Genomic DNA, 24133 nt, shown 5'->3' with positions numbered 1-24133 from the left:
TCAGGCTAGGATGAACGAAGGATGCCATCCGCTCTGCCGTCCCCTGACTGACAGAAGAACAACACCAGCACCCACTTTGCCCATTGCTGGGGTCTGGTGCACGGGGTGGATGGATGGGTAGATGATAAATAGATCTTTTAAAAGTAGAGACAGGGATAGTACCAGCCTCCGTCCCATTCCATAAAGGTGTCCATTGTTTTCTCTCCCCCAGGCTGGTGATTAGAGCCACATCCACGCCTGGGTAAAATATCCACACATATGACTATATATGAGTATGTTTCATAAAACTGGCTTTGCATGTGCTTAGAGAGAAAACCATCTATTAAACAGGGCTGCTTTTATGTGTAGGCAATAAATTCCTTAACCCAGCATTGATAACCGTAGTAGTCGGATCTTACAGGGACCCAGACGACCATGCAGTATCTGAAGCATTTATTTGTTTTTGTTCCAGACAGTATTGACCTGGTTTAGAGCCAACAGTGGTAAAGTGGCAAAGGTAACAGGAAGCAAGACCAAGGAGACATTGCAGGCCACGAGAGATGGCAAAGTTCACAGTGTGTGGGCTGTGTGTTCAGTTAAATGTTGCAGGCAAGAGGAGTTGGGGTGCAGTTATATGCTTATGAATGATCCACAAGGAAGAGAGGAAGGATATAGGAGAGGGTGAATATGGCACAAGAGCCACAGTAGACACACGGGGACGGACCCTTCAGTGAAAATGAGCCAGACACCTGCAAGAAAAGAGGGACACAGCCCCACTTTACCTCAGCTAAAGGAATTAGTCTGGGGTGGTACTGGGATTAGACCCAGGTTCTTGCCTATACTAATTACACACACTGCCACTAAGCTGCACCCTGCGTTCAGAAAGGGAAATGTTTGAAGAGATGTAATAGATAAATCCTTGGACAGTCACAGACAGGAAACATGTGCAGCTGGCCGTGCTAGGCTCTAAGGAGAAAATACTAACCAAGGACCCTCCTGCCTCTTGCAGTGTGCCACCGTCCTGGTTCTAGAGTATGCTTGTGCTGTACCTTTCATTCTCTACTAGTTCTTCTCCCTCTGGGCTCTAGCCTCTGCCTTTACCTGCTGTTGGCTGTGGTGCTGACTGGCTCCGGGCCCTCATCATGAGTCAGCTGGAAAGTTTAGATATATATGTTCAGGCAGGACAAAGGGTTTAGTCTGTGAAAAATCCAAGTTCTTGGGTCTTCATGAGCTTTCACTGCACACTGTAACTGCTGCCAGCTGCGGTCTGATCTGAATATGCACAGCAGACTGTGAAAGTCAGGCTTGCTGACCTCACAGCCCAGCTGCAGAACAGGCGGGGTTTGAACCCTGCCCTACATTTTCAGAACTCCCTCTGTTGACATTCGTTTCTACAAATAGTGTGGAAAGAGTTAAGGTGTTTCCCCTTCTGTTCTGAGTGTAGTGCAGAGGGAACCAGAACCACACACACGCCAAGCCTTCACTGTACCACTGAGCTACACTTCCAGCGCCCCCCCCCCCCTTATGTAAGAATTATCTGGCAATTTAGGCCATGTTGCATGATGTATGTTTGCCTTGTGTCAATCAAGAGGCTCCTGTTGGAAGGGCTTGGGGAGTTAACAGCAAGTTTTCCTTAAATTGTTTTTAAAATAGATGTTCTGTCTTGCAGGCTTTAAAAAATATTTGTGTGAGTGAGCGTGTGTGTGTGTGTGTGTGTGTGTGTGTGTGTGTGTGTGTGGGACCCAGCCTAGGTCCTATGAAAGAGTAGCAAGGTCTCTTAACCACTGTCTTCTGCCTACTTTAAAAAATACTTAGGGGGCTGGAGAGATGGCTCAGCGGTTAAGAGCACCGACTGCTCTTCCAGAGGTCATGAGTTCAATTCCCAGCAACCACATGGTGGCTCACAACCATCTGTAATGGAATCCGATGCCCTCTTCTAGTGTATCTGAAGACAGCTACAGTGTACTTGTATATGATAAATAAATAAATCTTTAAAAAAAAATAAAAAATAAAAAATACTTAACAGGGGCTGGAGAGACGGCTCAGTGGTTAAGAGCACTGATTGCTCTCCAGAGGTCCTGAGTTCAATTCCCAGCAACCACATGGTGGCTCACAATCATCTGTAATGGGATCTGATGCCCTTTTCTGGTGTGTTTAAAGACAGCTACAGTGTACTCATATAAATAAAAATAAAAATCTTTTAAAACATTTTTAAAAATTAAACAATATTTTGTGTGAAACTTTTAATATTACATGATTAAGAACTTAAATTGGGCTGGAGAGGTGGCTCAGCGGTTAAGAGCACCCGACTGCTCTTCCAGAGGTCCTGAGTTCAATTCCCAGCAACCACATGGTGGCTCACAACCATCTGTAATGAGATCTGGTACCTTCTTCTGGTGTGTCTGAAGACAGCTACAGTGTACTTATAGATAATAAATAAATAAATCTTTAAAAAAAAGAGCAGTCGGGTGCTCTTAACCGCTGAGCCATCTCTCCAGCCCCCCAAAAAAAGAACTTAAATTATAGTTTTTTTTTCAGGAAGCTAATGTTGTAAAATTATAAAAAGACTGACTGTCTTTTACCCCTTCTGGATCTGGCATCGCAGTGCCCCAAGATTTCTGGTAGATATCTTGCCAGCAACACACATCCCAACTCTGCGGCGGCCCAGCCCAGCCACCCACACTCCTTACACTTAAATCACCATAGGAAAGAACACACAGCACAATAACCTCTGACTCAATTGATAAGTTAAATACCTACCTAGACATACAAAGCCCTGTACACATCCATCCCTTAAGAATATTCATAACAACCTGTAAATACACAGAGTGGAATCTTCCATGTTCTCTCCCTCAGCGGCTTCTCTGCTCCCTTTTCTTCTCTAGGCCTTTCCGTCCCAGTCTCCTCCCCTTCTCTCAAACTTTTCTCCTGCCCATCCTTCCTTCTCCTGTCCAATGACAGGCCTCTTTCTATCCCGTACCTGTCTTCACCTGTGTAATGAAATCATCCCATAAGCTAAGGCAGGAGGAGTGTGCATTCAAGGCTGCTTTGGGTCTCTGTGAGTTTGAGGTCAGCCTGGGCTTTACAAAGTTTTCTCAAAGACGCAGCCCAAGGCTAGAAATGCAGTTCAGCCCCTAGAGTGACTGGTGTGTGCAAAGCCCGGGGTTTGACCCATCTCCAAAGAAATCAAGAGTGGTAGTTCAATTCTGTAATCTCAACACTGGGGAGGTAGAGAGGCAAGAGAATCAGAAATTCAGCATATAGTAAGTTTGAAGCCAGCCTGGTTCACATGAAATTCTGTCTCAAACCACAGCAACACAAACAAACAAAAACCCTCAAAACAAAACCACTATATTTTATTAAGTATTTATTTTTATAAGTTTAATTTTATTTTGTTTTACTTATTCATTTTATGTCCTGCTCACTGGTCCCCTCCCGGTCATCCCCCCCTCAACACACACACAAATCTTTCTCCCATTCCCCTTCCCCTTCACCTCTGAGAAGATGAGGGCCCTCCTGGTTATGCCTTCTGTCCTGGCACTTCAGGTCTCTGTGAGGCTAGGCGCATCCTCTCCCCCTGTGGCCAGACAAGGCAGCATAGCTAGAAGAATGCCTCTCATATCCCACGTACAGGCCACAGCTTTTGGGATAGCCCTGTTTCAGTTGTTCAGGACCCACATGAAGGTCAAGCTGCTCATCTGCTGTTTATGAGCAGGGAGGTCCAAATACCAACGACCCAAATAACCCAGCTAAAACATGGGGTATGGAACCAAACAGTTCTCAATAGAAGAATCTCGAATGGCTGAGGAACAGCTAAAGAAATGTTTCTTAGTCATCAGGGAAATGCAAATCAAAGCAACCACAAGGTACCGTCTTACATCATCAGCATGGCTAAGGTCAAAAACTCAAGAGAGAGTACATGGGGCAAGGACGTGGAGCAAGGGGAGCACTCCTCCACTGCTGGTGGGAGTGCAAACCAGTGTAAACATTTTGAAAATTAATTTGGAGTTTTCTCAGAATATTGGCAACAGTTCTACCTCAAGACCCAGCTATACCTGGGCATTTTCCTAAAAGATGCTTCAACACCTCACAACCTGTCTACTTTATAAGTAAGGATCTTTGGGGTTTTTTTTAAGAATTATTTTATTTATATAATGTATATGAGTACACTGTAACTGCCTTCAGACACACCAGAAGAGGGCATCAGATCTCATTACAGATGGTTGTGAGCCACCATGTGGAGCTGGGATTTGAACTCAGAACCTCTGGGAGAACAGTCAATGCTCCTAACCACTGAGCCGTCTCTTCAGCCCCTGTGTCTTTGTCGTTGTTTTATATTTACTTAAGAAGTTTTAGGGGCTAGAAAGACGGCCCTGTGGTTTTTCTGGCTGTTCTTGCAGAGGAACTGGTTCAATTCCTACTACCCACCTAATACCACCTATACAACCCTCTATGTCCAGTCCTGGAGTATCTGATGTCCACAGCATAAATGCCGTACACAGACACACATGCAGACAAAACACCCACAGCCAAATGACAGTTCTCCAAAAGTTAAAGTGCATGTTTCCAATGAACAGCTTGCTAGAAAAGTAATATTTAAGCTGGGCAGTGATGTCACACGCCTTTAATCCCACCCCTCAGGAGGCAGAAGCAGGTACGTCTCTCAGTGTGAGACCAACCCGGGTCTACAGTGTGAGTTCTAGGACAGCCAGGGTTACACAGAGAAACCCTGTCTAGAAAAAGAAAAAACAAAAAAAAAAAAAACAACAAAAGAAAGGAAATGTTGGTCATAACTATTTTCTTTATGATTTATAAGAGCGGCGTATGCAGACTGTGGAAAACTTGGAAATAAAAGTTTACAAATGAAGAAAATCTCCTTGATTGTATTATTGCTAAGTATAAAATTAATGGATGAATTTTTAAATATTATAACATAAACATTTGCCTTACAGGAAGTAAGATGCCTGGGACGAAGTTATGCATCCAAACCCACTTTGAATGTAAGTAAAGTTTAAATTACACCTTGAAGAATTTAAGCGAGTATTGCCATCAGAGACACACGTGTGGCTATGCAGGGGGCGCAGGCTTGTAGCATGAGCTCTTGGGAGGGGGAGGCCAGAGGCTTGGCTTGAGGATCACCAGCCCTGCCACAAGCGGACAAATCAAACCCAGTTGCACACATTTTTGCCTTGAATGTATTTGAAGATTAATGCTTATGCAGTGGTCAGGAAAGCTGACCATTCGTGTACTAAGTTCCTGCGTTCCCACAGAGGTGGTCCATTCAGCCTGTGAATAATTCTCTATAATACACCATGAAACAGTTTCCCTCCAGAACTGTGGCGCTCTCTCCCTTTATGATAAGGGACCCACATTATATGGTAGGTAGTACACTGCAGTGGACCCAAGAGCCTTGACAAGAGAGGAACTGACTGCCTAGGGGTTAACCCAAAAGGCCTTGACTTCATTTCCTAGTTACTGATTTCTGCCTTTGTCTGTAGGTTCCCAAAATGACATCAAGTCTTTCCATCTTGCTTTGTAGGAGATTGTAGGAACCAAACACGAGGAGAATGTGTGTCATGGCACTGACAAGGACTTACCTGCTCCTTATTTTGTAGTTAAGGAGATTACGGCTCTGGCTATGTCCTAACTGATACTGTTCATGTAGCCTACACATATGCATTGCTAGCCCGGACTTCGTGCTTTAGTAAAGGAGCTTTTGGTCTGTGTTGTTTGTTTTTTAGTTTAAAAGGTTAATGGTACTGAAGAGATGGCTAAGAGCATTTGCAGCTCTCTAGAGGACCTGTACTTAGTTCCCAGTAACCAAGTTAGGCCATTCTTAACCACATGTACCTGAATTCCAAGGGACCTGACACTCTCTTCTGGCCTCCTCTTAGCCTCTAAGGGCCCCTGCCCCCCACATATATATAGCATTCACATATCTACACACTCTGTGTGTGTGTCTGTGTGCTCTGTGTGGGGACCTCACGTAGTTGGAGTCCCAGGTATTTGTGAGGCACCGTGCTTGTTACAGAGGTGCTGTGATTTGATTCTTGTTTCTCGGGTTTATACAGTGTACATTCTTAACCATTGAGCTATTTCTTCAGCCTCAGTGTTGTTTGTCAAAGCAGTTTTTTTTTTTTTATATATTATAAAGTTACCACTTTTAAAAGTTTTTAAAACTTTATTATTGCTGGGTGTAAACCTTTACCCCCAGCACCCAGGAGGCAGAGTTAGGCCATCTCTGATTTCATGACTACTCAGATCTAGATAGCAAGTCCCACGTGGCCAGAGTTACATGTCAAGAAAACAATCCCTCCCAAAACAAAGTTATTTGGGGCTTATATGTGTGTGTAACACACACTCTCGAGTGTGCACATGTGGACATTTTTCCTGGGATCAAGCTCTCAGGTTGTCCAGGGATCATTGCAAATCTTTCCTGCTGAGTCACCTTGACTGCCTGAGATTTTATGACTTTGACCGAGCAGGATTGAAACTTAAGCTTCTGGCATTAAACATCCCGGAGAGAGCTGGGAAGGATTTTTATGTCTGCTTTAGAATTTGCCTTAATTTCTTCCTTCACCTCCCTGAGCCTCTCCATTGTATCCACACCCGCTCCCCCACCCTCTGTAAATCTATGGATTGAATGCAGGGCCTTGTGCATGCTGGACAAGCGCTCTGTCACTGAGCTCACTCTTGCCCTGTCTTTCCGTGGTGTCTTAAATTGTGGTGTGTCATGGTGTTTCCCACCTGCTCCAATATTATTTTAACACTTGCTGAATAATTATTTGTAAGTTGTCTGGGTACAAGTGTGTATTGAATGAAAGAGAATTTGAGTATGCCTATGTTGATGTTTACCTTTTGTGTCTTGCCAGGATGTGGTTATAGTGAGTGCTACACGAACTCCCATTGGATCCTTCCTGGGCAGCCTTGCCTCTCAGCCAGCCACCAAGCTTGGTACTATTGCAATTCAGGGAGCCATTGAAAAGGCAGGTCAGTGGCTGCACTGTTTCGGAATTGAGGGGGCAAATGATTGGATGACACATAACTGTTTTGCATTTACTGAATATATTCCTCTTAGAAATTACGTGGTTCTTACATATCTAAATGCCTTGTCATAGATACATAGAAATGAAACCTAAAACTAAGAGGAAGAGGAAATTATTTCTATGTCATGATATGTGCTTGGTAATCTTGATTATTAAGCTCAATACCGGGGCTGGACTTGGTTCAGTGTCCACATGGCAGCTCACAGCTGTCCTAAACTTTAGTTCCACGTGAGCCGATGCCCTCTTCTGGCCTCTCTGGGCACTGCGTGCACATGACACACAGGCATACATATAGGCAAAACACCGGTAAATATAAAATAAAAGCAAATGAAATGTTAAAAAGAAAAAAAAATGAGTTGAATAAACCCAGGACAATCCCTTTCGCTGTTTTAAAAGGGATTCCAAAAGAAGAAGTGAAGGAGGTCTACATGGGCAACGTCATCCAAGGGGGAGAAGGACAGGCCCCGACCAGGCAAGCTACACTGGGTGCAGGTATGGAAACACACACTTGCTTTTGTACTTAATGACCTTGAAAATGTCCTGGTCAGCTAAATCAGTAAATGCATAGCTCTTATAGAAATAAAATTTGCAGATCATAGTCACGAGGTCTGTTTAATTCTGTGGTGGTTTCTGCTTTTCTAAATGTGATTTATGTTGCTTTAGGTCTACCCATTGCCACTCCGTGCACCACAGTAAACAAGGTGTGTGCCTCAGGAATGAAAGCCATCATGATGGCCTCTCAAAGTCTTATGTGTGGACACCAGGTAAGGAGCCCCTCGCTTTGTCCGTCACTTGGAAGAACTCCACATTCTAAAATGCTAAGTGTCTAAGCACATTTCTGTTGCAGTGGTGAGATCTGTTCTTTATCCCTGTTGTATGTATCTCTGAGTGTTTTACCTGCGTGTGTTAGGGCATCATATGCATGCCTGGTGTTTAGAGGCCGGAAGAGGGCACTGGCTCCTCTGGAAGTGGAGTTAGAGCCGTGACTCACCATGTGGGTGCAGAAAATCAACCTCAGGTCCCAGGAAAGAGCAACATGTACTTTTACCTGCAGGGCCACACTTCTAACCCCGCCTCCTTTTAAACAGTATTTGTTTATGAGTATTTTGCCTTGCATGTATGTTTGTGCAACACACACATGCCTGGTGCACACGGAGATCAGGAAAGAATGTTGAATATCTTGTTGAGTGGTTCCAAACCACCATCTGGGTGCTGTGAATTGACCTGGGTCCTTGGAAGAGCATCAGGAGCTCTTAACCATTGACCGTGTGCCCAGCCTGGGTTTTCTTTGACTTTTTGAGACAGAGTTTCTGGGTAGCTTTGGCTGTCCTGGAACTTACTCTGTAGACCAGGCTGGCCTCAAACCCACAGAGATCCACCTACCTCTGCCTCCCAAGTGCTGGGGTTTAAAAAGGCGTGTACCATCATAGTCTGGAACCCTTTATTTTTTAAAATGTGTGAGTGTTTGTGTAATCAAATGCCACTTGTGAACAGGTCCTCTGGCGACTACAAGAGGATGTTGGATCCCCTGGGGCTAGAGTTACAGGTGGTTATGAGACGTCTGGTGTGGGTGTTAGAACTGAACTCCAGCCCTGAGATTCTTTTCAGTTAAACACATGCCCAATTTTAGCATTTATGAGATAGAGCAGGAGAATGCAAGTTTGAGGTCTGTTGGTTCAAATCTTATCTTTACCTAGGTGAGGAAGAGAGAGGCTGCTCTGGACTATGCTGTGACATTGAGGCTGTTTTCTGCCCGTGTCTGGCTTTAAGAGCTAGCACTTCATCAGTTTTCAGAGAGAAGGACATGGAAACAGCCACAGACACAAAGTCCCAGGGCGGGGTGAGAAAGACAGAGGTCTTTATTAGATCGCCTCCCTTCCTGGATGTTGTACCTACCACTGTGTATCACAACCAAGCGGAGAATAAGTGAGGCATGCTTTCACGCCACTTCTTACAAACACCAAGACACACACTTAGAGGCTGGAGAGATGGCTCAGTGGTCCAGAGCACTGGCTCTTCCTCCACAGGACTGGGTCCAGTTCCCAGCACCCATGTATAGCTCATCTCTCTACTACAGTTTCAGGGCATTGGCGCCCTCGTCTGGCCTCTGTGGGGGTTAGGCCAAATGTGTACCTGGTACATGGTACACAGACACACAATACAGGCAGAACAATCATGCACATAACACACAGAAGATGGAAACAGGAAAGAACCACACATTTATGTTCTCTTTCAGAGGAGAAAAGAGTACACTGAGGTCTGAGCTACCGTGACAGGAACCTCATCACTGAGCAGTGTATGCAAACCCTAGAGACCTCACAGCTCTAGAAGGTGGAAAAGGGAAAAGCATTTTCTCACACTTCCCTCCGACTCTTAGTGTACCACCAGTTTGAATATTCTCTATTAAAAGCAGGGAAACCTTGGGCAGGTTATTTAACTTCAGTGCCCTACTTGATGTATTATAACTGTATACCTAACTCTCTCTATCTAAAACTATATATAACAGTATCTAAACATACTCTAGTGTGTACTTAGGATTTATAAGAATAGAGCAGTGAACTAGACAGCTTTGAAAAATCCTAAAAAAGAAAACCCCAAAAACCAAAAACCTGAAGAATTGTTGTATTCTTGGAAGTTGTCAATTGTTTTCCAAAACCTACCAGCTCCACTTTCCAAAGTTAGGTGCAGTCAAATTGTCCAATTCTTTTTTTTTTTTTTTTTTTTTGGTTCTTTTTTTCGGAGCTGGGGACCGAACCCAGGGCCTTGCAAATTGTCCAATTCTTACCTTTTCTTTGTCTGATTTGTGTTTTCTGAGACAGCTTCTCATGTACTCCAGGATAGCTTCAAACCCTCTCTATAGCTGACAATGACCTTGAACTCCTGACGCTCCTGCTTCAGTCTTCCAAGTGCTAGATTATAGATGTGTACCACTATACCCAGCTTCTAATTTTAATCTTAACTGTCATGGAACATTATAAACCACTTTTTTCTCATCAGAAAAAAATGATAAAGAGGGCATTAACTATGTGACTGAAAAGCCACGTTAAACACTCCTTTGTGGACAGCTGTGTGGACAGTGGTATTCATGGACTGTTGCCGACAGCTGTGTGTGGACAGTGGCATTCATGGACTGTTGCCGACAGTGTGTGTGTGGACAGTGGCATTCATGGACTGTTGCCGACAGTGTGTGTGTGGACAGTGGTATTCATGGACTGTTGCTGACAGTGTGTGTGGACAGTGGCATTCATGGACTGTTGCCGACAGTGTGTGTGGACAGTGGCATTCATGGACTGTTGCTGACAGTGTGTGTGTGGACAGTGGCATTCATGGACTGTTGCTGACAGTGTGTGTGTGGACAGTGGCATTCATGGACTGTTGCTGACAGTGTGTGTGTGGACAGTGGCATTCATGGACTGTTGCTGACAGTGTGTGTGTGGACAGTGGCATTCATGGACTGTTGCCGACAGCTGTGTGGACAGTGGCATTCATGGACTGTTGCCGACAGCTGTGTGTGTGGACAGTGGCATTCATGGACTGTTGCTGACAGCTGTGTGCGCAGTGGCATTCATGGACTGTTGCTGACAGTGTGTGTGTGGACAGTGGCATTCATGGACTGTTGCTGACAGCTGTGTGCGCAGTGGCATGGATCGCAATGCTTACCTTGGCTTTGCTGTGTTCTGAGCAGGATGTGATGGTGGCAGGCGGAATGGAGAGCATGTCAAATGTCCCGTACGTAATGAGCAGAGGAGCAACACCATACGGTGGGGTAAAACTTGAAGACCTGATTGTGAAAGACGGGCTAACCGATGTCTACAATAAAATTCATATGGTAAATACTAATTAAAAAACCCATTTATGTGTGTTGTTATCCATAGTGTTAGATCCTCAGGAGCTACAGTGGGTGGGTTGAGGGACCTGACCAGAGAATCTAACTCAGGTACCCTGGAAGAGCAGTGTGGGTTCTCACTTGCTGGCCCCAAGTGCTGCTTTAATAGGGAGTGCCGTTTAATACTAACCCTTGGCTTTTCAGAACATATATATTTTAAATACTGAGTTCTAGGGTGGGTTCTATAAATGTTTTAGTCAACTTTATAAAAATATTTATTTTACTATGTCCATTTCCTCAGCGTGGATTAACTGTAACTGCCCCACGCCTAAGTGAGGTATTTCCTCCTACGGTGGCAACTCTGTTTCCTGAAACCATCTGACGATAAGAGGAGTTACCCAGAATGGAGGAAAGCAATGTAGAGAAATGAAGTTGAACTCCCAAGCACTGAGTGTTATGCAAAGGTCGTTTTTCCAAACTTCTTAGGGCAATTGTGCTGAGAACACCGCGAAGAAGCTGAGTATCTCGCGGGAGGAGCAGGATAAGTACGCCATCGGCTCTTACACCCGAAGTAAAGAGGCGTGGGATGCAGGGAAGTTTGCAAATGAGATTACGCCCATCACCATCTCAGTGAAAGGTAGACGCATTTCCAAAACACACTTCACACTCTCACTCATTTCTTTTTCTTGGTTAGAGTAATAGATCTGTGTTATAGAATTGATGTTTCCATTGTTTTTAAAACAATATTTTTATTGTACGTGTATTGGTGTTCTGCCTGCATGCGTGTCTGTGAGAGGATGCTGGATCCTCTAGAACTCGAGTTACAGACAGGTGTGAGCTGCTATGTGGTTGCTGGGAATTGAACCCGGGTCCTCTGGAAGAGCAGTCAGTGCTCTTAACCGAGCCATCTCTGCAGCCCATGTTTCCATTTTAAATGAGTATCATCTCTGTTCATCTGAGGTGAACACATTAACGGTTTTGCTTACAGTTAGTAAAGGAAGAGTCACAGGTTAGAAGTAACAGTTCATGCAGGTCTCAGCGCCCACGTGTTTGTGTGTTTTGTGTTCGCTTGGCCTGTGTGTGCAGTGCTGTGTGCGTGGAAGCCACAGGACAGCCTGCAGGAGTTGGTTCTTTCTCACCACGCGTGTTGCGGGGATTGAACAGCTCATCAGGCTTGATAGAAAGCTGGTGTGCTTACTGTTTTTAATTGAGAAACAATAGTTATTTTAATTCTTTCATATATGTGACTAATAGCACATTAGATTATGTATTTTATATGTTTGGTTAATTTATTTGTCTTGGTTTTTCTATGGAAGATAATTTTGTGATTATATTTATGTACGGAAACTTAGTGTACATTTAACCCAGTTTGGTGGCGAGTTCTTTAGCCTTTGCCTGTTCCAGCTTGGCAACGCGAGCCACAGACTTAGGACCCAGAATGTTGCCTCCCCAGTTGTGGCAGATCTTGTCATATCTGTCATTATAATTGGTCCTAACAGCTTCCACCAGCTTAGCCAGAGCACCCTTGTCTTCTGAGTTTACCTGTGTGAAGGCAACAGTGGTGCCTGTCTCCCTGTGGACCAGGCGCCCCAGCCTGGCCTTTCCCTTGATGATACAGTAGGGCACCCCCAAATTTCAACACAGGGCAGGCAGGACAACCACCAGCTCAATGGGGTCTATGTCATAGGCAATCACCACCAGCTGAGCCTTCTTGTTCTCCACCAAGGTGGTGACTGTATTGACCCCTGCTCGAAGGACAGGTGGTCTCTTAGTCCCCTTTGTCAGCAGCTTTCTTCTCAGCGCCGGCCAGCAGCCTTTGCTTCTCCTGCTTTGTCTCTGGCCTGTACTTGTGGGCGAGCCTAAGCAGCTGAGTCGCTGTTTGCCTGCGCTGTTTGCTGGGCCTGGGTGAACTGGTTAATGGCAGGAGGTACTGTGAGCTGCTTATAGAGGATGGCTCTTCGCCACTGCAGCCTGATGTAGCGGGGCCATTTGATGAAGCGTGTAAGATCTCTTTTGGGCTGGGTGTCCTGCCCAGTGCTGAAGTTCTTAGGCCTCTTCTCAAATAAAGGATTGACCACCTTTTTGGCCTCCTGTTTCTTGACCACTGCGGGGGTCAGGGCCACCTTCTTCCCCTTGGCTTTCTTTCCTTTGGACATCTTGCTTGGCTGGAGGAGAGAGAAAGAAGAGGGAATTGTGGGTGATAAGTAAGCGGACGCAGAGATCAAGAGAGCCTTATCTTGGTTTTTCAAGGTAGGGTTTCTCTGTGTTCCTGGCTGTCCAGGAACTCACTCTGTAGACAATGCTGTCCTTGAATTCACACAGATCCTACTGTCTCTGCCTCCCGAGTGCTGGAATTAAAGTCGTACATTTTGTGTGTGGGTCATATGCACACTGGTGCAGGTGGCTGAAGAGGCCAGAGGTATTGGGTCCCCTGGAACTAGAGTTTATAGGCAGTTGTGAGTCACCTGACGTGGGTGCTGAGGACCAAACTCTGGAAGATTAGTGTAGGTCTTTACCACTGAGCTGTCTATGCAACCCTGCTTACGTGTATTTGTACATGTATGTGTATACATGTGCTCCATGGCATTCATGTGGAGGCCAGAGGATAACTTTGTAGAATTAGTTGGCTTTTTTTCTCCTACTTTTACATGGATTCTGGGGATTGAACTCAAATTTCTAAGCTTGTGTGGCAAGCACTTTTGTCTGCTGAGCTATCTTATTGACCCTAACAAGTATTTTTTTAAAAGGGATTTATATTAGAGGACTCTTAGGGTTACCTCCCAGAAATGAAGGACTAATGCTGTCTGCCTTTGGAGTTACATGTGCTGCACTGCTCAGAGTCAAAGAAAGGGGCCCTCTCACCAGCATCACTGGCAGAGATCCATGGTCCATAGTGACTACTTAGGCCAGGCTGCTTTCCAGAATGATCACTGTGCCTGGGCTACGGATAACTAGCTCATGCAGCGCTGGTCGAGCATCTGCCTGTGGAGTGCACACTGTGAGGTCTATGACCACAGACGAGAGTTGGGAAGACTGGGTGTGGACACTTGCCTTTAACCACAGCATTTTAATTTGGGAGACAGAGGCAGGGGGATCTCTGTGTATCCAAAGACAGCCTAGTCTACATGGACAGCCTTGTAGAGTTCCAGGAATACATAGGGACCCTGTCTCAAAAGAAGAGAGAGAGAGAGAGAGAGAGAGAGAGAGAGAGAGAGAGACAGAGACAGAGACAGAGACACAGAGAGAGACAGAGAAAAAGAGACAGAGACAGAGAGGGGGGGGAGACAGACAGAGAGAAACAGAGAGAGAGAGACAGAGAGAGAGACAGAGAGAAGGCTGGGAAATAATGGAGTTGTTGGTGTAGGCTTCACATCCGAGGCTCGCTTGGAATGGCGTGGGGTAAGCTTCTTCCTGAGTTGGTGTCTTGACTGGGATTGCTTTTCAATTTTAGGTAAACCAGACGTGGTGGTGAAGGAAGATGAAGAGTACAAGCGAGTTGACTTCAGTAAAGTGCCAAAGCTCAAGACAGTGTTCCAGAAAGAAAACGGTAAGAGGGAGAGATCAGACAGGAGAACCTGAGGTGACATGAACAGGTTTTTAAAAGATTAATCTATGTGTGACTGTTTGGCCTGCATGTATGTCTGTGTATCACTCCGTGCCTGGTATGCATGGAGGTAAGAAAATGGCATCTAACCTAAGGAACTGGAACTGTACGCTGCCGTTTGCTGCAGGGAACCAAAGTGTGATCCTCTAAGAGCAGCCAGTGCTCCTAACTGCTGAACCATCTCTCTTTAGTCCCGGCCTAGCGATTTAATCAAAGGTATTGTATAAAACATCTAGATGTCACTTCACATTTTTAGAGTACTTTATTCTTAACAGTTTATATCTTCAGAATATTAAGTCCTAGGGAGAAGACTCTATAACACGGCTAGAGAATTGTTTTCTATAGGCAGGCATCTCCATAGTTTGCGAATTGAGAATACAAACTTACATGTTAGGTTCCTTGAGTCTTCTGCTGACGGTTGTGTTTACCAGTATTTAGTACCTGGCTTAGCATTAGCATGTGTTAATCTTTTTTTTTTTTTAACTTTATCCGCATTTATTTATGCTGAATTTATTCCCATGCCATGAGTTTTTGTTTCTTCGGTTTCTTCTGGGATATCTTTTTCTTCTGTGCAGCCTCCTCTTCTGGCTTTGGAACAATCTGTTCCTTCTCAGTGAGGATCATCTCAGTGTGGCAGGAGCAGCTCATGGATGGGTTAACCCGACCATGAGCTCTGTAGGTTTGTCCGCGCCATCTTAGGAGCCGTGTTCACCTGGATGTGTTCAATGACCAGAGAATCTACGTCTAAACCCTTAAGTTTAGCATCACTCTGCATTTTTAAGCATGTGCAGCAAAAATTCAGCACTCTCTTTTGGCCACCGTCCCTGTGTCCAGCCCCAGTGTTTGGCCTGGGCGCACCTACCAACTCCACCATTATACCTCCGGAATGGCACATACTGCTTCTTTAAAGTGACATCCTTCAGATGTTTGGTGGCTTTTCGGATATGCATACCCTCGATGGCCTGGGCAGTTTCCCGGGTGTTCTTAAAGTGAACATGAAGGTTTGAGCCTCTTGATTTGCATGATTTCGTGGGGTTTTCTGGGTCAAGGGAGTTGCGAACCATCTTCACAGGTCACCTCTGGCCGCTTACAGGAAGAGCGCATGTGTTAATCTTTAATGTTGGGACAAATAGTCTGTGTTCTGAATTTCCTTTTGGGAGGGTTTCCTGGGGATCAAACTTAGAAGCTCAAATATTAGGCAAATACTCTTCTACTGAATGACATGCCTAGCTTCCAAATTTCTAAGTGGTTTGGAACTTTAAACTTTGAGAAAATATGAGCTCTACAAGGTTGACTGTGTGCAACTGTGATACTCTGCAATTAGTTTTTCCTTTCTTGATAGAATTGCTCAGTTCCAATAGAGAAATCATCAGTCATCTTTCTGGTCATTCTCATCAAAATTTATAGTATAAAAGTATGTGTTGCCAGGTGGTGGTGGGCCACACCTTTAATCCAGTTAGTGGCAGGCAAAGGCAAGATTTCTGAGTTTGGGGCCAGCCTGGTGTACAGAGTGAGTTCTAGGACACTCAAGGTTGTACAGAGAAAGCCAAAAAAGAAAACACCAAAACAAACAAAAAGTACATGTTAAGCTGATACGGTGATACACAACTTTGATTCCAGCTCTTGGGAGGCAGAGGCAGGTGGATTTCTGTGAGTTCCAGGTTAGCCAACATTATATAGAAAGACCCTGTTTCAAAAAAAAAAAAGTATAGTTTTAGTAGACTGTTACAAGGTAGACTGTTACACTGTCAGTGTTAAAATAGCCTCTCTGAGTTTGTATACACAGACAGCTGGTGTAAAGTCTATAGCTGAATGTTGTAGTGCTCACCGACATTCAGCCTCCAGTGACTGTAGAGAATGCCTGGTCCTGACACAGATATGGAGAATACATTGAGGGTGCTAGAGTTTGGCTGTGATGAGCTGCTGAGAAGAAACATTGGCCCAGTGCCACCGTGTGTCTGAACTCCCACCCTGCACTCACTGTGGAGACATTGACTGCGGAGCTCGCTTTGTGCGTGTTTCCTCGGGCAGAAATCCTCTCCAAGGCTGTCTACAGCATGTCTGTTCACTTGATAACGCAGACAGCGTTTGAGTATTTGTGGGACAGAGCAGGATGGACTCAGTGAAGTGGATGCGTGACTTGATTTTTGTTGATCTCAGGCACAGTAACAGCTGCTAACGCCAGCACACTGAACGATGGAGCAGCTGCTGTGGTTCTCATGACTGCAGAGGCAGCCCAGCGGCTCAAGGTTAAGCCACTGGCACGAATCGCAGGTAAATGTTCTCCCCTCGTTTCTCCTCTTTCCCCTGGTATTGAGAATCCGGGGTTTTAGTCCAGGTTCCTAATGCTGAGGATGGCACACCATGACCAAAGTAACCCGGAGAAGAAAGAGTGCATTCAGCTTATGCTGCCACATCACAGTTCACCACCAAAGGACGTCAGGACAGGAGCTCAGATGGGGCAGGGATCTGCAGGCTTGCTCAGCCTGCTTTCTTACAGAACCCAGGACTACCAGATCAGGGATGGCATGACCCATAGTGGGCTGGGCCCTCCCCCAAATCATCAATTAAGAAAGTGCCCTAGAGGCCTGCTCTATAGCCTGATATTATGGTATTATGGAGGTACTTTTATTATTATTATTATTATTATTATTATTATTATTATTATTATTAATTTGTGTGTATTAAACCCCTACTGCAGTTTCCCCTTCCTCTCCCCCATCTATTATTTTTGTTTCCCTTCAGAAAAGAGCAGACCTCCCACGGACATCAAACAAACATGGCATAATGGTACAATAAGGCGGGACATATGCCCTGGTATCCAGGCAGGTTGAGACTACCCAGTGGGAGGATAAAGAAGGAGGCAAGAGTCAAGAGAAAACCCATGCCGAGTTAGGAGTTTCACAAAGACCAAGCTACATAACCCATATGCAGAGGACTTAGTGCTGCCCTCTACAGGCTCCCTGATGTAGGTTCAGTCTCTATGAGCCTCTATGAGCCTGCTTAGTTGATTCTATGGGACATGTTTCTGTGGTGTCCTTGACCCCTCTGGCTCCTGTAACCTTCCTCCCCCTCTTCCTCAGGATTCCCTGAACTCCATCTAACATTTGGCTAGAGGCTAGCTCATGTGAGGCTGATATAAAACTAGCCAGTGCACACATGCTAAGCAAGTATTCTGTCTGAGCTAGATACCTCTAGCTCTCCTTTTGGAACAAGGACTCAGTTGTATAGGCTGGCCTGAATTCAGTCTTGTAGCCCAGGCTGGCTTTGATCTTGTTATGTCTGCCACAGCTTCCAAGGTGGAATTATAGGCCTGGGCCACCAAGCCTGTCTTGACCTTGTCTATCCCAACCCCCTTTTCTTTTCTTTTCGAACAGTCCTGGCTGTCCTAGAACTCTGTAGACCAGGCTGGCCTCCACAGACACTGCCTCCCACATGCTGGGATTAAAGGCATGTGCTCACCCAGGCCTCTGTCTTTAACTAAAATACAAATTGTGTGAATGTGTGTTCTTGTCTCTAGAGGCCCAATGTGCTTTTCTCAATTACATCCCATCTCTAGTTTTGGAACAGTGTCTTTCTTTGGTGGCAGGTAGTAATGGAGTTGGCCATATCTGTTTTGATTGGTAGAAGCTCCTTTAATATCTTTATTAAGAATCTGCTTTATATAATGACTTTAGGACTGGTAAGGTATCTCAGTGGGTGAAGGTGCCCCTGCTAACCCTGATGGCCTGAGTCAGACCCTGGTAACCTATGTGAAAGACGTAAGAGAGCTCACTCCCACACACTGTCCTCTGACTGCCACAGGTGCCAAGGCAGGCACGAGCCTACTCCCACATACACACAAAAGCTTTCTTTAAACAGTGTTATTTAGGGGCTGGAGAACCGATGGCTCAGTGGTTAAGAGCACTGACTGCTCTTCCAGAGGTCCTGAGTTCAATTCTCAGCAACCACATGGTGGCTCACAACCATCTGTAATGAGATCTGATGCCCTCTTCTGGAGTGTCTGAAGATAACTACAGTGTACTTACATAATTAAATTATTATTTAAAAACAAAAACTCCCGTTATCTATCCTGTATGAGTAGGGAAAGGGAAAAGTTATGGTTTACCAAAAGATACAGCCAACTGGAATAAAAATATGGAATTGGGAGTCTAGAAAAAAAACAAAAAAAAGTTATTGTCTTTACGTATAATGTGCACGTGGTGGTCAGAGGACATGTCTGGAGTTGGTTTTTTCCCTCCACCTTTACATGGGTTTTACGATTGAACTGTAGACATGTGTATACTCAGTGAGCCATCTTGCCTACCTGTATTTCTCACCTTTAAAATGTGCTGTGCCTTCTTTGTAAGGACTTAAATACAATTTGCTTTATAATACATTTAGCATAATTTTATTCTAGCTTCTGTCATGGGCTTTTATTTACATTTGTGGTACTTGGGATTGAACTAACAAACTTATGGATTCTATGTCTGAGTTATACCACCAAACTGGATCTTTCTGTATTTTAACACTCATGTGTTTGTGTGTGACTGCATGTGGGAATGGGCACCTAATAGGCAATACTGCTGTGAAGGCTGTGGTTACACAGTTGTAAGGTGCCTGGTGTGCTGCTGAGGACTGCACTTGGCTGCTCTGGAAGAACAGCTCTCAACTGTCCCAGGCTAGTGGTTTTCAACGTGTAGGTCACCACCTTTATTAGTTAAGGTTTTTATTCCTGTGAAGAGATGCCATGACCACAGGCCATTTGGGGGTTGAACAACCTATGGTGGTTTGAATAAAAATGGCCCCCATAAGCCCATAGGGCATGGCAGTTTTAGTGGGTGTGGCCGTGTTGGAGGTGTGGCCGTGTTGGAGGTGTGGCTGCGTTGGAGGAAGTGCACCACTTGAGGTCTTAGAAGCGCAAAGCAGGCCCAGTGGTTCGGTTGCCTTCCTGCTGCCTACTGATGTGGAATGTAGAGCTCTGCTCTGCTCTCCTCTGCTCTGCTCTCCTCTCCTCTCCTCTGCTCTGCTCTCCTCTGCTCTCCTCTCCTCTGCTCTCCTCTCCTCTCCTCTGCTCTCCTCTCCTCTGCTCTGCTCTCTAGCACCATGTCTGCTGAGATACTCCCCTGCTTCTCACCGCGATGACGGACTAAACTCTAAGCCAGGCCCGACTAAACGTTTTCCTTTGAAATAGTTGCCATGATCCAGCTGGGGAGTTGGCTTACCCCCTCCTCAAGCACCAGCACGTGCGGTGCACAGACACACATGAAAACGTACATGAAATAATAAAGTTAAACTAATGTAATCATACTCAGAATAGACTCTTACAAAAGGAGCAATGTGCAGCTGGGTGTGTTGGCACAAATCTTTAATCCTAGCCCTCAAAAGGTAGGGGCAGTAAGTCTCCTGACTATGAGGCTAAGGCTGCCCTGCTCTTCAAAGTGAGTTTAAAGCACAGCAGGGCTACATACAGACACCCTACCTTAAAAAAATAAAAACGAGCAAATACAAGTCCTACATGGCACAGAGACTAGGCAGCGTGCATTTGCTGGCTTGGATTTTGAATCTCCAAGGATGGAACCTCGTGGTATGTGTAACACGGTTACTGTTTTTGCAGCATTTGCTGATGCTGCTGTAGACCCCATTGATTTCCCACTCGCACCTGCATATGCTGTACCTAAGGTAAGAACAAGGGAGGGGCTGTACTCACTATAGAGCTTCTGGTACCAGATTGCAGGGTCTGCATTTTAAATGTCCATTTGCAGAAGCAGGATGAGTTGTTATTCTTTCCACTTCAGAAAATAGTAACTGACAGGAAACCTCAGACTCCATCTTCATCAGAATGGAGAGAAGTGGATAGCTGGATCCCTTGTAAACACATACAGTGCCCATCCCTGGAGTGGTAAAGGTGCCAGTCTAGACGACAGAGTAAGCAGCTGCTTGCAGAGGGTTCTCTATGCTGAAAGAACCATGGACTGTGTAGTTTGCAGTAAAGAGTAAGCCAGACTCAGTGAACCGACATTGTTGTCTGTGCTTCCAAAGGCAAACGTAACCAAGTCCTTGGGAAGCCACTCACAGGGACCTGAGGTGTGTTCAACAAATGTATGCTTACAAGGGATAGCCTCAACTTGACCTTTTGTTTGTATGCCAAATTCTTGCTTTGATTTCTGGGCTGGTATTGAACTTGAGATCCTCCTACCTCAGCCTCCTGAGTGTTAGGATTAGAGGTATACACCACCCTATCCAACTAGAGTTGATGTGTGAGAGATAAAGATAAAGAAGGTAAATGTAAGAGTAGAGAAGGGTCAGACACAATTCAAGGTGGCAGACCTGCACATAGGAACAGACACCTTCGAAAGTGAATGCACTGGGTTAGCAGCTAATGGTAAGTGTTCTAAACAAGGACGACTTTGGCATTATTTTAAAATGGTATTATTATGAGGATAATCATTAGCACAAGAATCCCCCTCAAGATGCTTAGCAAAACCAAGCATGATCAAAGATTTCACAAGAAGACCTGTGATATTTGTGCCTGAGATAATCATCATGTAACTTCTAAAGAAATTGAGGAGGCGTGTGGGAACAGACAAAACTCTTCAAGAATACAGAATATAAATAACATAGCCAGCAAGGTAGATCTTAAGGACATACTGCAGGGTATATTTTCACAGAGAGAATGTACCTTGTCAAACACTGGTGGAGTCTGTATTACACTACAATGTACTTGCAAACAAAATTCTTATTTTAATACACAAAAGCAAATTCTGAAGAATAAATCCTTTAAAAAAGAAAAACCCTTCCTATTTAAGCAAGTAACTACTTATTATAAGATATACATATATATGAGTACACTGTAGCAGTCTTCAGACACACCAGAAGAGGGCATCAGATCCTGTTACAGATGGTTGTGAGCCACCATCTAGAGCTGGGATTTGAACTCAGGACCTCTAGAAGAGCAGTCAGTGCTCTTAACCACTGGGCCATCTCTCCAGCTCCAGCAAGTAACTACTTAAAAGGAGAAATATAAACCACAATTATAAAATCTCTAGAAAATAATGAAAGTAAGTTTTGATTGCTAAATATCTGGATAACCATTCTGAAATTTATTTTTAGGTTCTTAAATATGCAGGACTGAAAAAAGAAGACATTGCCATGTGGGAAGTAAATGAAGCATTCAGTGTGGTTGTACTAGCCAACATTAAAATGCTGGAGATTGACCCTCAAAAAGTAAATGTCCATGGAGGAGCTGTTTCTCTGGGCCATCCAATCGGGTGAGTGCCCTAACAAGCAATTCGAGTCAGACTAATGGCTACCTTTGTATTTCTATAAGATACTTCACCACCACTCCTGTTGTTTGATTAGCAGTTTTCCTTTCTGTCCAGCTTTAAGATAAACAGTATTTCTGAGATAATATCCGGCAGTGAACACAGACTTAGTACATCTGTGGCTTGAAACCTAACTGCCTTAGGTTATGAAACACCATGAACAAAATCAAATTTGAGAGGAAAAGTGCTTATTTGGGTTATATTTTCACATGGTAGTCTACTGCTGAAGGAATTGAGGTCAGGAACTCAAACAAGGCAGGAATCTGGAGGCAGGAGCCACAGAGGAGTGTTGCTTACTGGCTCGCAGCCTGCTTTCTACAGAACCCAGGACCACCAGCCTAGGGATGGCACCACCACCCACAATGGGCCAGGCCCTCCTCCATTAGAAACTAAGAAAATGTCCTACAGGCTTTTGTATAGCCTGATCTTATGGAGACATTTTCTCAATCGAGGCTCTCTCTTCTTAGATGATTATAGCTTGGGTCACGTTGGTATAAAACTGTCCAGGACACTAACAGCGTTGGATAAAGAAACTGAAGCTCAGGATTTTATAAGAGCTGTAATCCTCTTCCTGAAATTCATGTGTAAACTTAAAAGTACTTACCCGCAAGTACTGGATTTTCAGGATGTTGACTTGGAATAGGAACTTTTCTGGTTGGTCCTAAATTCTGTTCTAGATTAAAGAACCAAATGTTTTCTTACTCCTAGGATGTCTGGAGCTCGGATTGTTGTTCACTTGGCTCATGCCTTGAAGCAAGGAGAATTCGGTCTGGCTAGTATTTGCAATGGAGGAGGAGGGGCTTCCGCCGTGCTGATTGAGAAGCTGTAGACATCTTGTTTTAGGAGACAGTTCCACGTGACCCGCTGAAGTGAACTACCCCTTGGGCCAGATTATATTCAGGATAAGCTATTTCATTTTTTATTATTTTCTACTAAAAATTTTTAAAAATCACATCCAAAAACCCATTGAAATTGCAAATAAAAATTTCTCCTCCTTTAATATTTTTTGGTAAACAGTCGGATACTCTACTATTTGAAATACACTGTAGGTACTAGAGGCATGGCTCAGCCGTTAAGAGCACTTGTTGCTACCTGTGTGGTGCATGGCTTTAATCCCAGCACTTGGAGACAGAGGCAAGTGCATCTTTCTGAGTTTAAAGTTAGCCTGGTCCACAGAGCTAGTGCCCTGACAGCCAAGACTACACAGAGTAGTAGAAACTCTGGGGGGAAAAAAAAACAAATAAAAAAAAAAGAGCATTTGATTCCAGGACCCATAGAGGGTGACGTACAGCAGGGAGGACTTGCACACTGTACTACGAACAGAAATCGGAGAAGTGAAATACCACGCTTTCTTCCCCCTCCACTTGCAAGTAAAGGAAGCCATCCTCGGAGAGAGTTTGAAACAGGTTCTCTCCTGATGACGGCAGAGTAAAAGTTCCAGCATTTTATGTGTAAATACACCAAAGATCATCACAACAGCAGCAACAAAGCCTGACTCTCTCAAGCCCCCAAATAACCTAACATCCACGGACTTCTGTCTGCCACCAGAGCGCACACTGGATGTTTATGTTCTGTTTGGTTTTGAACTTTAATCCTTGGACAGTCAAAATTGGTTTCAAATAAAGTTATGTGAATAGAAATGAAAATTTAAAGATGGCTAATCTCCCAAATGAGCATGAGCTACAGCCATGCCACCAGGCCAGGAGAGACGCTCTTCAGAGGAGCCCTCCAAACAGCAGGAAGAAACAGTCACATGAGTCAAAGAGTAAATCCCACGAGAGGAACCAAAAACCAGACCACACCTAACTCAGCAAACCAGTAGAGCTATAGAATAATGAGTAAGGAAGACAAAAATAGTATTTAACACAGTCAGAGAATCAACAAAATTATTATAATTAAAAAAACCCTCAGCCCAAATTTTTAATGGACTCAACATAAAATTTGAAAATACTATCTTAAAACCACAATCCACTAGGTGTGGTGGTGCATGTCTTTTAATTCCAGCAGTTCAGAGGAAGAGGCAGGAGGAGGATCTGAGAGAGAGAGAGAGAGAGAGAGAGAGAGAGAGAGAGAGAGAGAGAGAGAGAGAGTGAGTGTGTGTGTGTGTGTATCCAGCCTGGTCTATATAATGAGTTCCAACAGAGAAAAAATGCTGTCCTGAAAGAACCAAAAAAGTGTCTTACAAGAGACCGCATTGGCAAAGACTCAGACTAAAAGTGGCAGAACAGGAAACCATATGCTCTCAAAGTAGAAGCTAAAAGCAAGCAGGTATAGCCTTATCCATCCATGATAAAAGCTAGATTTCAAGACAGCTGTCAGGTAAGACAAAGAATGAAGGAATGATCCACCAAGACAGAAGAGGGTTGGAAATGTA

General features: G+C 44.5%; 1 protein-coding gene across 2 annotated transcripts in view; it reads left to right on the top strand.

Moving 5' to 3' along the window:
* Acat1 (acetyl-CoA acetyltransferase 1) overlaps window positions 1-23411 on the top strand; it is a 28997-nt gene extending 5586 nt beyond the window's left edge. Inside the window, 11 exon segments of one of the 2 annotated variants that reach the window (NM_017075.2) lie at window positions 4932-4979; window positions 6852-6969; window positions 7422-7517; window positions 7689-7789; window positions 10711-10854; window positions 11338-11488; window positions 14303-14398; window positions 16616-16729; window positions 20052-20116; window positions 21548-21705; window positions 22468-23411. In NM_017075.2, the coding sequence (NP_058771.2) occupies window positions 4932-4979; window positions 6852-6969; window positions 7422-7517; window positions 7689-7789; window positions 10711-10854; window positions 11338-11488; window positions 14303-14398; window positions 16616-16729; window positions 20052-20116; window positions 21548-21705; window positions 22468-22588 (1212 nt within the window). In that variant the 3' untranslated portion in view covers window positions 22589-23411. 2 annotated transcript variants of the gene reach the window in all.
* The last annotated feature ends 722 nt before the right edge of the window (window positions 23412-24133 follow it).

Source organism: Rattus norvegicus, chromosome 8 (genome assembly GCF_021556685.1).
Source record: "Rattus norvegicus strain SHRSP/BbbUtx chromosome 8, alternate assembly SHRSP_T2T, whole genome shotgun sequence".
Lineage (NCBI taxonomy): Eukaryota > Metazoa > Chordata > Mammalia > Rodentia > Muridae > Rattus > Rattus norvegicus.
The sequence above is the reverse complement of the archived record's forward strand: the minus strand, read 5'-3'. Positions and strand labels throughout refer to the sequence as shown.